A 13269-nucleotide genomic window follows, 5' to 3' on the forward strand; every position below is an offset into this window, starting at 1 on the left:
CTCATTCCACTCACATTCTATTATAAAATTAATATATAAAAATGGCCCCATGCATATTCCATTATCTTTTCTCACCTACTTTTCTCTACATTTCTTAAAACCTGTGCATAACTCAAATGGGATTCCTAAAGGCGGACGAATGGGGTAGTAGAATATGAATCTCACTTGTATATAGTTTTAAATAAAATATGAATGGAATGATGAGTTAGTGGAATGTAAGACTTTATTATCATTTATATTGGTAAAAGTAAACCGAAACTCTTACTCGGGAATATACTAAAATGAACAAATCCTATTCGTTGGCAGAAGAGTAATCCCCTATAAAAGAAATTTCAGCAATAATATTTTAGTTACACAAATAAAGATGTTAAGAAGTAAATTCTTCGTTTCCAGATTTAATGGTTGACATTTATGGTTGGAAAATCATAATTAACGTTATTAGGCTAATGAGACGTGTGTGTATTTTTGTAGCTGAGATCTCAAGTCATTTGTGTCATTTAACAGAGCATTTCACATGCAATACTAAGAGCATCAATTAAATGCGACACGTACATTAATTTTCTTCTCTCAACTACAAAAAAATCATATCTTAATCCATTTTCCCAAATTGTCTTCGGTGATTTTGATGAATCTCGACTCCACAAAACTGAATCTCGAACCCCTTCTCTGGAAGGAATTATATGTATTAAGTGGATTCATTAAAGTAAGATGGAAGGAATTATAAACACTACAAAATAAGAGAACTTATATTTTAGGGACACATAAGAACGTTCCTAAGTTAATGGTAAATTATCTTAATTTTTGCTTTTTTTGTACACTTCTATTTATATTCCATAATTTTAGTTGAGACCAGGGACGAATCTAGAAAATGATTATAGAAGGGGCAAAAATACATGTGGGGATATTTGAAGTGTTTGAGAGGGGCATTTAAAGAAGAAACTAATATTAATTTATTTCTACAATAGAATTTATACATAGATATGAAATTTTGAGGGAGGACATTTTCCCCTCCTCCTTGCACATTAGATCCGTCTCTGGTTGAGACACTAACAATATGAACACTTTATAAAGCATTGATAATATAATTAGACACACAAATTAATTTTCTTAATATCATTAAAAAGTATTCTTATTCAATTTTTTTGTTATAGTGAAAGCATAGATTAAAAAAAAAAAAAAAAAAGAATTTATAGTAATAAGCCATCTTTGACTACGACAAACAAACAAAAAATGGATCATTTCATGTAGAGAGGACTAAAATTGTATATTTTATTATTTTATAGTACCAAGCATATATAATTCTATCTCATTGTACTTTATTATTAAAAAAGTAAGTTTTTAGATAAGGTTTTCTTTTAATTATCTGTAGTTGAGTTATTTTCTAATTTAAGAAAGCATTACAGAGGCTATACTATTTAAGCATGCCATATAATGATTAATAAAATGATAATCAATTAAGTGCAGACACGTTCATTTTCTTCTCTGAAACTAATAAATTTCAAATCTTTCATCCCATTTATCTAAGTCTATTTAATTTACAGTAATTTATTTCGATGAATCTCGATTTCAACATCTACACTCTACTAATACTACACTTGTGCTATACACCTACTAAGATATATTCAGAACATTGATTTTAGTTTTTAAATTAATTAAATAGAACTAGAAAACTAATATTATTATATGAGTTGTAAATAAACAAAAAATTTTAGTTAAATGAGGATTAAAAGTATACTACTACGAATCAATAGTTCAACATAATAAACCTGAAACAATTAATTACAAAATATAATTCAAGCGTTAAATTGTAGAAGCTAAAAACCTATCACAATAATAAATTATACAAACACATAATCACTCATAATAGTCTCATGCTATGAATGGAATAAGATATATTCTAAATATTGATTTTAGATAGTAAATTAATTAAATAAAATAAGAATTTATATGAAAATCGTAACAAAATGAGTGACAAAATGTTTATTTAAATGGGGAATAAAAGTATATGTACAAATCAATAGTGAAACAAAATAAATTAACTTAAAACAATAATCACAAAAGAAGACAAAAATCTATCACAAGAATGAATTATACAAAGTAATTACTCATAATTTTTTAACACTTCTTTGTACACTATATTAACTTTAGAATTGAAAGAACTAGAAACCTCGTCTCCACAAACTAAAATCTTCAAATTTTCATTATTCTTTTCATTTTCTAACAAAACTCAAAGATAAAATAACTTGTTTGTCTTGCTTGGATACATCTGTAGCACCTTGTAAAACTGTAATAAAATACATATTTAATTCAACAATTATTTATTAAAATATATTTTACTGTAACTTAAGAATGGAACAAAATTCATAATCAGTAAAGAGAATTAAAAAATGAATATTTTAATGATTACTATTAAAAAAAAATGATTATTAGCAATATAGGAATATATTAGTAATGTTTAATTTGGGTGATCCAAAATGATGGTAAATACTCCCTATGTCCCGCTTTAGCAGTCCCATTGATTTTTCTGCCATCTTTTTGTAAAAATAATAAAAAATAGTTAAAGTGGAGATATGGTTCTCTATATTATTCTCTCTCTTAATTTACCATTTCTCATCTTTAACTATTTTTTTATCATTTTTATGAAAAGAGGGCAGAAAAGTCAATGAGACTGCTAAAACGGGACGAAGGGAGTATAAATTAGTGAGGGCTACAACATAAAAAGAAAATATTATAACTGACCAACAATATGGAGAAGCTTAATTAAATTTGATGAATAACCTCATAAATCTAATAACTAATAAATAAAGAATAAATTTAATTTACCATTAATCAGACTAATAATAATAATAGTATAAATATTGAACAAGACTAAACCTATAGCTATGTAGCTTGAACTGGAGTATGGCTGCAGTAAAATGTTTCTTCACAGATATACCACCATATCCTCTACTTCATTGTCGTCCAGAAATGGATAAACACAGAACCACGCTGAAAACATAACTCCACAATAATATAAACAAAAATTAAAGGTTAGCATAAATTTTCTATCAAATTCCACCATATATTATAGAAACGAATAATGTAGCTCTACATTCAGAATATACATCTAAGAAGCAATTTACTCCCTCCGTCCGCGAATAGGAGTCCCATTTTTTCATTTTAGTCCGTTCGCAAATAGGAGTCTCGGTTCACTTTTTCCATAAATGGTATTAGGGTCTCACCTTCCACTAACTCATTTTACACACATTTCATTTAAAACAAATATATATATAAGTGGGACCCCTATTCCACTAACTTTTTTCTACCAACTTTTCTTAACATTTCTTAAAACCCGTGACGCCAAGAAATGAGACTCATAATGGCGGACGGAAGGAGTAACATACTACTGTATATCTTTGCTAGTATGCATATTATAAAATCCCTCATGGAAAACCAATATATAGCAAGTATCCCGGCGGACGGAGGGAGTAATATACTACTCCCTCCGTCCCGCAAAAGATGTCACACTTTCCTTTTTAGTTTGTCCCACAAAAGATGTCACATTTCCCTTTTTGAAAAAAGTTATCTCTCACGTAAATATAAAAGTTATATTTTCTCTCTCCATTTAACACACAAAATAAAACCTCCTAAAATCCCGTGCCGTCCCACAAGTGTGACATCTTTTGTGGAACGGAGGGAATACTGCATATCTTTGCTAGTATGCATATTATAGAACCCTCTTGGAATACCAATATATAGCAAGTATCCCAACATACTTTGGATTGCTTTGGGCTCTTATTTCCTATCTGCCAAATAGGCAAAACAATATAAAAATGTATGTTTCCAAAAATCTCAATAGTTGAATTTATATTACATATAGTCAATTAAAGCATTGCATAATTTCTATTTTCTAAAATAGAAACAACATTATTTATATTTTTTTCACAAAATAACAATTTAAAATTTTATGCTTAATGTTTCATATTTAATGGACGAAAAGTATGTTGTTGAAATACTAAAGTTATATATTTTCATATTTTATACCAAGGTTAGTTGTATCTTCGGTCTCTTTTACTCATTGTATTGTATTCTCAAAAAATAATAACGATAGTACTCCTCCTGTCTCAAGTATATTGGTCATATTCCTTTTTATTTGTCCATAGTAGTTCTGTCATTTCCTTTATCAGTACGCTTTATCCTCTCTCTTAACTTACTTTATCTTCATCTCTTATACTTTATCATCTCTCTTACTCTACTCTCTCCATATTAACCTATAACAAATTAATTTTTTAAATCATGTGCCCAAGAAAAATACTCGAAATATCTTGGGACCAGGAGAATATTCATTTACTCCCATAGTAGTACTTGTGATAAATTGTTTACTTTATAAAAATATCTACAGACTTAATAACCTCAAATTTGATTAACAACTGATTGGAGACTTGGATACTACATCTTCCTACTCACTCACATTTTATTATAAAATTAATATTATTCATATCCTCAAAAAATAGACAAAGTTGTAAATGACACAGATTTTAATGTGCAATTGGTAGAGTAAGAGTGAGGAAGGAAAAACATGGTGAAAATAGTGTTAATAGATGGTGAAGATCATATTTAGAATAATGTGTAAGGTTAGTATGTATTTAAAACTTTCCATATTTAGAAATGGTTTAATTTTGGTGGACACCCAGAAATGATAAAATTAGTCTAGTTTTTGTGGATGAAGATAGTATATAGAAATAGAATCCACACTTCATCAATTTTTTCAACCTCATTTCTTTATAAAGTTAAATAATTTCTTAATATCTGACCTGTCAAATATAAAACATTTAATAGTGATAAAAGAGAGTATGATTTATCGTGGAAACACGAGATTTTTTGTTATATGTACAGCAATGTTATATTGATTAGTCGAAAATTCAAGTTATGTTAGATGCTAAGTAGTACTGTTTGTAATAAAAAGTGAAAATAGATAATTATTGGAAAAAATATAAATATAATAAAAATAAACGATTAATAAAAGACAGATGGATGGAGTACATTAAATATATTCAAGCATTAAAAATTGACGTGCATGAGACGCGGGGGTTTCAATGCTAATCTAAATATTGCTAGATTTGACTCAAATAATTTTAATGCACAATATTATATAAAAATAAATTCAAAATTGTACTATATGACAAAGGAAGTCCGATCTGGTGGACTGTACACATTATATTAGTGCAAATAATATGCATTTATTTATCAGATTATACAAAACAATAAAAGTATTCTATTTAACAAAGGGAAAACAATTTAGGCTGCACACCTGTCCGTTTATTGGTATAACATAAGTAATTAATATGTGTAAACAACAATATTATTATTTGGCGTTACATACAATACATTTTGATCATTTTATAATGCAAAGCATTACAGTCTTCTACCTTATAAATATATGTAATATGAATTATTGAAGGAACACAAGTTTTAAATAATAAAATTATTTACTATTTTTTCTCTTTGTTAAAAATAGGTTCATTTAAACAACAATATTATTTTTTGGCGTTACATACAATATATTTTGATCATTTTATAATGCAAAGCATTACTCTCTTCTATCCCCTATAAATATATGGAATATGAATTATTGAAGGAACACAAGTTTTAAATAATAAAATTATTTACTATTTTTTCTCTTTGTTAAAAATAGGTTCATTTATGTATGGCACATATTTTAATAAATAATTGATAAAATAGGAGAAAAACTGAATAAAGTGGAGAGACAAGAGAAAGGAGAAAAAGTGGCTTAAGTAAAATAAAATTTTCAATTTTAAAATAAGACTCTTTTTTTGTGGATACCTCAAATTAACAAAATGAGATTGTTTTTTTTATGAATGAGGGAGTACCATTCTTACATTATTTTAGAATATAAGGCTAACAAAACTATCGTTCAGGAAAAAATAGTTTTTGATACTATACAGTAGTATAATTTATCATGAAAATAGGAGGTTCTTTTAAATGAATATTTAGGATATAATTTACAATTTTTTTGTTCCCAAAAATTTAAGGACAGGGCACGTGAATTAATATATAATTGATAAAGTAAAAGAGATGAGAAGAAATGCAGTTAAAATAGTGATAGTGAATAGTATGACTCATTTTATTATTAGTGTTTGATGGTAGACCCTAGTGACATAACTTGTAAACAAATTGAGTATATAGGTAATGAGTTTGGGAGAACTTTCCATAAATGCAAATGAGATACTTATGTGTAATGGACGAAAAAAAAGAAAGTGTACTTATTTTTATCGGACGGGGAGAGTAACAAAAGTAGTCTCTAGAGTGGATGATACTCCCTCGTCCCATTGAAGATGATCCACTTTCCTTTTTAGTTTGTCCCAACTAAGATGACCCATTACTTAATATGGAAACACATTTATCTCTACTTTATTTCCTCTCTCTTACTTTACTCTCTCATCTCAACACATAAAATAAATTTGCATAAAATCTCGTGCCGCCCAAGAACGGGGTCATCTTCCTTGGGACGGAGGGAGTACTAGTTTTAATGAGAAATTGATAAATTAAGTGAGAGAATGAGTAAAAATGGGTAAATTAAAGGTGGTTAGAATAATACTCCATCTGTCCAATTTTACTTGACACATTTCTTTTCGGCATAAGTGTGTTTAGTGGATGAAATGAAGATAAAATAAAGCAGGTGGATGAATAAAGTATGAAAAAGAAGAGAGAGTTAAGTAAGAGAAAAAATAAAACTGTTGAAATTAGTTGTTTATTTTTAGCCATTAAAGAAAATTCCTAAAGTATAACTTGTAATAGCCTAAAATAGAATATGACTCAAATAACTTGGGATGGAGCAAGTATAATGTAATATTTTGAGGGAAACTTTTTTATAATACTACTCCCTCGTCTCCTGTTAATTGACACCAATATTTTTTTGTCCGTCCCCAATTAATGACACTTTTCCTTTTTACGATTTTTATTGATGGATCTCACTCCACAAATTCATTACACTTATATTTTATTATAAAATTAATATATAAAATGAGAATTAAATTCAATAATTTTTTTATTTATTTTTCACTATATATTTTTTTAAAAATCATGTCAAATCAAATAATGTCAATTAATGAGTAATGGATGCAGTATTTTTTTATGAATATCCTAGAACGAAAAGATTTGAGTCTATTTGCCGTTGGAGTCTAATTGATAAAACACTTCATAATTGGAAAGACAGGTTTCCCTCCGACTAATAATTAGACGAAAATTAAGTCACGTTAGGTGATTGAGATGTGAAGAAGTTAGTCCCTCATTTCCTGAAAATTTGTCACTTATTTCTTTTTTTTTTCATCCTTAAATATTTGTCACCTTTCACTTTTAACAATTTTGGTAGTGGATCTACGTTCCACTAACTCATTCCACTCACATTTTATTTTAAAACTAATAGTCGTCATTTTGTCATTTCGGTACGTTCCGTAGTAGTTGAATCATTTCCTTTTATAGCAAAAGTCAACACATTTCTTGTCTCTTACTTTACTCTCTCTTAATTTATTCTTTCTTCATCTCTCTACCTTTTTCACTTTTTACTTTATTCTTTCTTTATTTAACCCACTTTATACAATTTTTCTTAAATCTCGTGCCGAAAAGAAACGCCTCTACTACCGTGGAACGGAGGGAGTATATAAAAGTAGGACCCACACGCCACCAACTTTTTTAACCCACCTTCTATTACATTTATTAAAACTCGTGACGGGTCAAATGAGGTCAAATTTTAAGGGAAGCAGGAAGTATAATTTTTTATAATATGCCCTGGACTACTATAAATAGAAGCAAGAGAAAACCAAAGCATCCACCAAATCCAAAATATAACCATGGCAAAGCTTCTTCAAACCCTAATTCCACTCCTTTCCTGCATAGCCTTGCTCCTTGCGATCGCCAACACAGCGCGATCGCAGACGACCTCCTTCAAGTATGAGTTCAACGGTGAGCAGCCAACCGAGCTACTCTATCAAGGCCACGCCCACTTCCCGTCCGACTCCACCTACCTCCGCCTGACCAACACCGACAGCACGGGTTACCCGTGGTGGCACAGCACTGGTCGGGCTGTGTATTCCCAGCCCATCAAATTTTGGGAAGCCGGAGCGCCGTTCTACCTCGAAACCACCGTCAAATTCATCATCACACCCGTTGACTCAAACCCAGCCGATGGACTTACCTTCTTCATCCAGCCCGTTGGCACCCCACTCGGTTACACCGGCGCCAGCTTTGGAATCTTTAACATATACGGTTCGGGTCCATCCGTCTTCGCCGTGGAATTTGACGTCTTAGGCTCATATCGTCATGTTGGGATTGACATTGAATCAAATGCTTCCAGAAACACAACCAACGTGGGAAACGCAATTCTGGGGCAGGAGGTGACTGCCCGCATCAACTACCAGCAATCTTCCCAGTTGATCAGCGTTCACGTAACCGCAGGCTCACAAACCTTCGAACTGAGCTATGTGTTTGACTTGACCACCATTCTTCCTCAGGAGGTTGAAGTCGGACTCTCCGCCAGCACAGGAGGCGCAGTCGCCATCTTCGACGTCATAGCTTGGGATTACTCTTCAACTCTAGGGCAGACCACCTCCTTCCAATATGATTTCTACGGCCAGCAGCCGACGGACCTACTCTACCAAGGCGACGCCCACTTCCCATCCGACTCCACCTACCTCCGCTTAATCAACACCAACAGCTCAGGCTACCCGCTACAATACCGCGTTGGCCGAGCCGTGTATTCCAACCCCATCCAGTTTTGGGAAGAAGGAGCGCAGGTCGACTTCGAAACCACCTTAAAATTCATCATCAACCCAGTTAACTCAAACCCAGGCGATGGCCTCACCTTCTTCATCCAAGCCGTAGGCAACCCAATCGGATCCTCCGGTGGCTCCTTCGGAATCTTTGGATCGCAAAATCCTTCCGTGTTCGCGGTGGAATTCGACACCTTCATCAACCCTAATGATCCAAATTACCGTCATGTTGGGATTGACATTGACTCAAATGTTTCCAAAAATACAACCGACGTCGGCGATGCAATTCTTGGGCAGGAGGTTACTGCTCGCATCAACTACCAGCAAGCTTCCAAATTGATCAGCGTTCACATCACCACCGCAGGCTCACAAACTTTTCAGGTGAGCTATGTACACGACTTGAGCACCACTCTTACTCAGCAGGTTGAAGTCGGGATCTCCGCCAGCACAGGAGGCGTAGTCGCCGTCTTCGACGTCATATCGTGGTATTTCACTTCCACTCTTGTGAAAACTGGTGCCAATCGCGAATTGGAGGACGCCAAAATTCGCCAATATGTGTGATTTATGGTTTTAGTGTATGTGTGTGAGTGTGTGTATGATAAATAATGATCGTTACATCCAAAAATAAGGCTAATGACCAACTTATTGATGTGTTATATGTATCACTTCTTTATTAGCTTCATTACGAGGCCTGTGAGATTGGAATGGAATCAGTTTATATGGTTTAGTTGCAGAATTAATTATGGTTTAACGTTTTCCGGTGGTTCTGCGGAGCCAGTGGTGGGTTCTCATTAGTCTCGTTACTAGTTCCGAATTCAAAATCCATAACATTGATGCATTTTGTTCAATATGAATCAGATCGAAATTGAGTAAATGAAGTGCATTATACGGCTTAAGTGAGTGTTCTATTGAGGGAGCTTCACCTTTCGGATTGTCTGAAGCATAATGTAAAGGCCCTTTTGCATTTCAAACATTTAAAACCCTTCATTGTTCTCTTTATTTTTTCTTCCTTAATATATTTTGCTCAATTAAAGAAAGATATATTGGACGTAATATTTGTAGAATTATGTCATAATCTTTGCAATGTAGATTATGATGATTATTTGTTTAGTTTGGGAATATGTGGAAAAATTTTAATATTGATATATAGCTCTAGGGTCATGACAGGTACAACTGCTCATCAAGATGTATCACATAGCATTTTTTTTGTTGAGTTTTGAATTAAACTATTAAACATGTCTTTGTTTAACAAGACATACTTGTTCTGATGTACTTGAATAAACTCGAATAAACTAATTTATTTATTTTGGATTAATATTTGTGTCCTCTACTAATGGAGGTAGTAGTACTAAATTTGCAATATCCCTTTTTTCATACAAGGACAACTTTTTAAGCATAAAAACTACAACAAATCAAGTTATTAAAGACTCAAAATTAGAGAAGCAATTAATTGCGTTGGAAAATTTTGTAAAATTATAAAATTAAAGACGCAAATAGAAAATGTCTTTAAATTAGAAACACATTAATAATTGCGTCTCAGAATAATTTAAATCGGAGACACGTTACGGATTGCGTCCCAAAATAATGTAAATCAGAGACACGTTATAGATTGTGTCCCAAAATAACTTCAACCAAAGACACATTACATAATTTGCGTCCCAAATTTCTTAAATCAGAGACGTATTGAAAATTGCGTACCAAAATTTCCGAAGCAATTAGAAATGGAGATAAAAAAGAAAAATATCATTAAGATTGGGAATAAACCCCACAACAAACCGTTATTCCACCCATTGCTATCGCCTCTGCGGCTCTATCTCCGCCGCCCCTCCTCCACCGCGCTCCGTCGTTGTTCCTTCACCATGCTCACCGTCGTTGCTCCACTGTCGGTAACGATCACCTTCCCTGTGTTATCCAAACATCTCCGCCGCTTAAGCAAAATGCTTCTTCTCTAAGCTTACGGAGAAAGATGTGAAATTACTCATTCGCGATAGGATTGGTGTGTTGAGATCGATTTTGTTGTGTTTGTCAGTATATATGTTAAAATGATTGAGATGGACCGGGTTCAATTCGGAAAATTGAGTCTAATCTCATGTTTCGTTTTGATTTAGTGAGATGAAATAGGTTCAATTCGTAAAATTAGGTTCAATCAAGTGCCTTTCCCTGTTTCATTAGGACTACTGATTTCTCCCCCTCGCATCTCTCGTCGGTTTACGTTGAATCCAAAACAAATAAAAATGATGATTTGCTCTAGGGCATGCTTTTACATATGTATCTATTTTTGGGAATACTTCTATAAATTCGATGTCATGCTTTCATTGTTCGATGTGCAGTTTTTTATTTAAGTCCATAACTTGTATACTAATACAGTAATCTGCTTCCTGGATATCTCTCTGGCAAAAGGAGACATGTCAAAATTGTGGAGTTTCTTATTAAACATTGTGCTAGAATTGGTTTCAATCGAGGAATTCTCTACGTTGCACTTTGCAGCTCTAAAATGTAAGTTGTTTTGTAAGTTTTAATACTGTGAGAAACTTTGGTAATATTGTTATATGCTCTAATTGATTGGTTTTGTTTGACATGATAGCAAGCTTATGTAATTATTTATAAACTAACTTCTTAAATCATTACTTGTGAATGTGATAATAGTTTGATTTGTTTAGCATGTCAAGTTTGGTGATTTAGCCAATCATACTGATATGATATAGAGTTTTTTAGTAACTTATGAATACATTTCTTATATCAACCTATAATGTAATCTTGTGAGATTAATCTCTTTGTTGCTTTCCATTTTGCAACCAATTGTTTGTTATGCAGTTGTGGACAACCCTCTGTATGTGCAGTCAAGTTTGATCATTTGAATTCCTGAGGTTTCTGCTTGAGGTATGTCTGGTGCAATATAGAATAGTAAACTTTCTTTACTGTGTTACTATTCATTTCAACCAGTTAATTTCTATGTTTCTCTTTTTTATGGTATTGTTATTCATTTTATACTTGTGATATCTTAAGTCACTCTCTCGTTGCAGATATCTTTGAAAATTTTAACGTTACTATGCTTTGTTTAACCACCTTACGCTTATACCTATTCAGTTCAGAAGGATGAAATTCGGTTAATTTGAAAGTATGGTGATGTTTTCTTCCCTTTTATGTGAAATTCATTGTATTTATTTACCTTGGAGCATCTGCCTTCAATCTTGTTGCAGGAGATAGGCCAGTTGATGTTTACTTGGGGTTTGTTGCAAGTTAATATGTTGAAAGCGTGAGGACATTAAGCAATTGGTTTTGTGGTGGCTTAATCACTATACTTTTTCATGGATTCTTAGTCTAAGTACATTCATTAAGTTGGCTTGATGGGTTATTAACTTTTGTTTTCAAAGTGATAATCTTCAATTATTTCAGCAGATTGGTCCCAATTCCAGCTAGGTATGTAAGTGCTTGGACTTTTAAACTCGAGTACTTGGAACATATATCAAAATAAAAGGTGGAATAAGTGTTAAAAGTTCGTAGTATTGTTGGCTATTTCAGCTTAGAACTCTATCAAACGTTTGACATTTGGTTTTGTTCCTATTGAGGTTACTTTCTTGCTTGCTTTTTACAATGTTATCTCTAATTGCTCCATGATGATGACTCATAGATACTTTCGGTTCTACTGCGCTTTGATGGTCAGCTAGAAGTAGATGAAGAGGTCAGCCTGATTTGATTTCTGGTTTCCTATTTTTGCATATTTTGACAGATGCATGTTGAATGAAATCATCCTAGTCATGTAGTTGTAACTGTAGTCGGTAATATAGTAGAACTGGAGTGGCAAGTAAAAATACAATACATGCAGTTGCACCAATTAACCTTTCTTCAATACGATTTGCCTCAATGGCGGAGGCGGGAGCGGGAGCAGGAGCTGGATGCCGAGATTGATGGCCCCACCAATCTCATGGCCACGCCTCTGCTCACTAATCTCTATCAATTCTCCATGGCCTACACTTGCTGGAAAGCTGCCAAGTACAATAAGCACGATGTGTATCTCAATTTTGGATTGCTAAATTGTTGTGCTTAGCTTAATTTCATTATACTTTGTTTTGTTTGAAGTCTCTAGTGGTTTTGGTACATTCTTGTACACTTCTACACTTGGCATTTAGTGTTAAATGAAAAGTTTCCAATGTTCTTGGTATATTTGTTGACTTCATGTTGGTTCGATTCCTTCAATATTGGGAGTTTGCAATATAGTTAGGTTATTTGTTTGAATTTCATTCAGAGATGTGATGGATATCATTACATATTATTAATATTGTAATGTCCCTTTTGCATTTAGGGACGCTTTATAATAGTGTCTCTAAATAATATTTAGGAACGTTTTTTATAATGTCTCTAAATAGCATTTAGGGACGCTATTTAAAAGTGTCTTAAATGTATTTGAGACACATGTTAAAAGTGTCCCAAAAAATAACTCACCGACACTATTTAAAAGCTTCCTTAATTGTATTTGGCACGGTCACCTTAAGGACAATTT

General features: G+C 32.6%; 1 protein-coding gene and 1 long non-coding RNA gene across 6 annotated transcripts; both read left to right on the forward strand.

Moving 5' to 3' along the window:
* Positions 1-7849: 7849 nt before the first annotated feature.
* On the forward strand, positions 7850-9495 carry LOC125193706 (agglutinin-2-like). Its single transcript, XM_048091573.1, has one exon. The coding sequence runs from the start codon at positions 7851-7853 to the stop codon at positions 9327-9329; it is 1479 nt and encodes a 492-aa protein (XP_047947530.1). The 5' UTR covers position 7850; the 3' UTR covers positions 9330-9495.
* A 986-nt stretch (positions 9496-10481) lies between these two features.
* On the forward strand, positions 10482-12868 carry LOC125193397. 5 transcript variants are annotated; one of them, XR_007171574.1, is made up of 6 exons: positions 10482-10654; positions 11136-11264; positions 11583-11648; positions 11792-12246; positions 12400-12450; positions 12595-12868. It is a non-coding gene; the product is annotated as an uncharacterized LOC125193397 (long non-coding RNA). The 5 variants fall into 5 exon arrangements; XR_007171572.1 differs by having other exon boundaries at positions 11792-11886; positions 11969-12450; XR_007171570.1 differs by having other exon boundaries at positions 11792-12450.
* The last annotated feature ends 401 nt before the right edge of the window (positions 12869-13269 follow it).

Source organism: Salvia hispanica, chromosome 6, assembly GCF_023119035.1.
Source record: "Salvia hispanica cultivar TCC Black 2014 chromosome 6, UniMelb_Shisp_WGS_1.0, whole genome shotgun sequence".
Lineage (NCBI taxonomy): Eukaryota > Viridiplantae > Streptophyta > Magnoliopsida > Lamiales > Lamiaceae > Salvia > Salvia hispanica.

Excerpts from the sequence above, each read along its gene's own strand:
- LOC125193706 (XM_048091573.1), top strand. The coding sequence starts at position 7,851 with ATGGCAAAGCTTCTTCAAACCCTAATTCCACTCCTTTCCTGCATAGCC.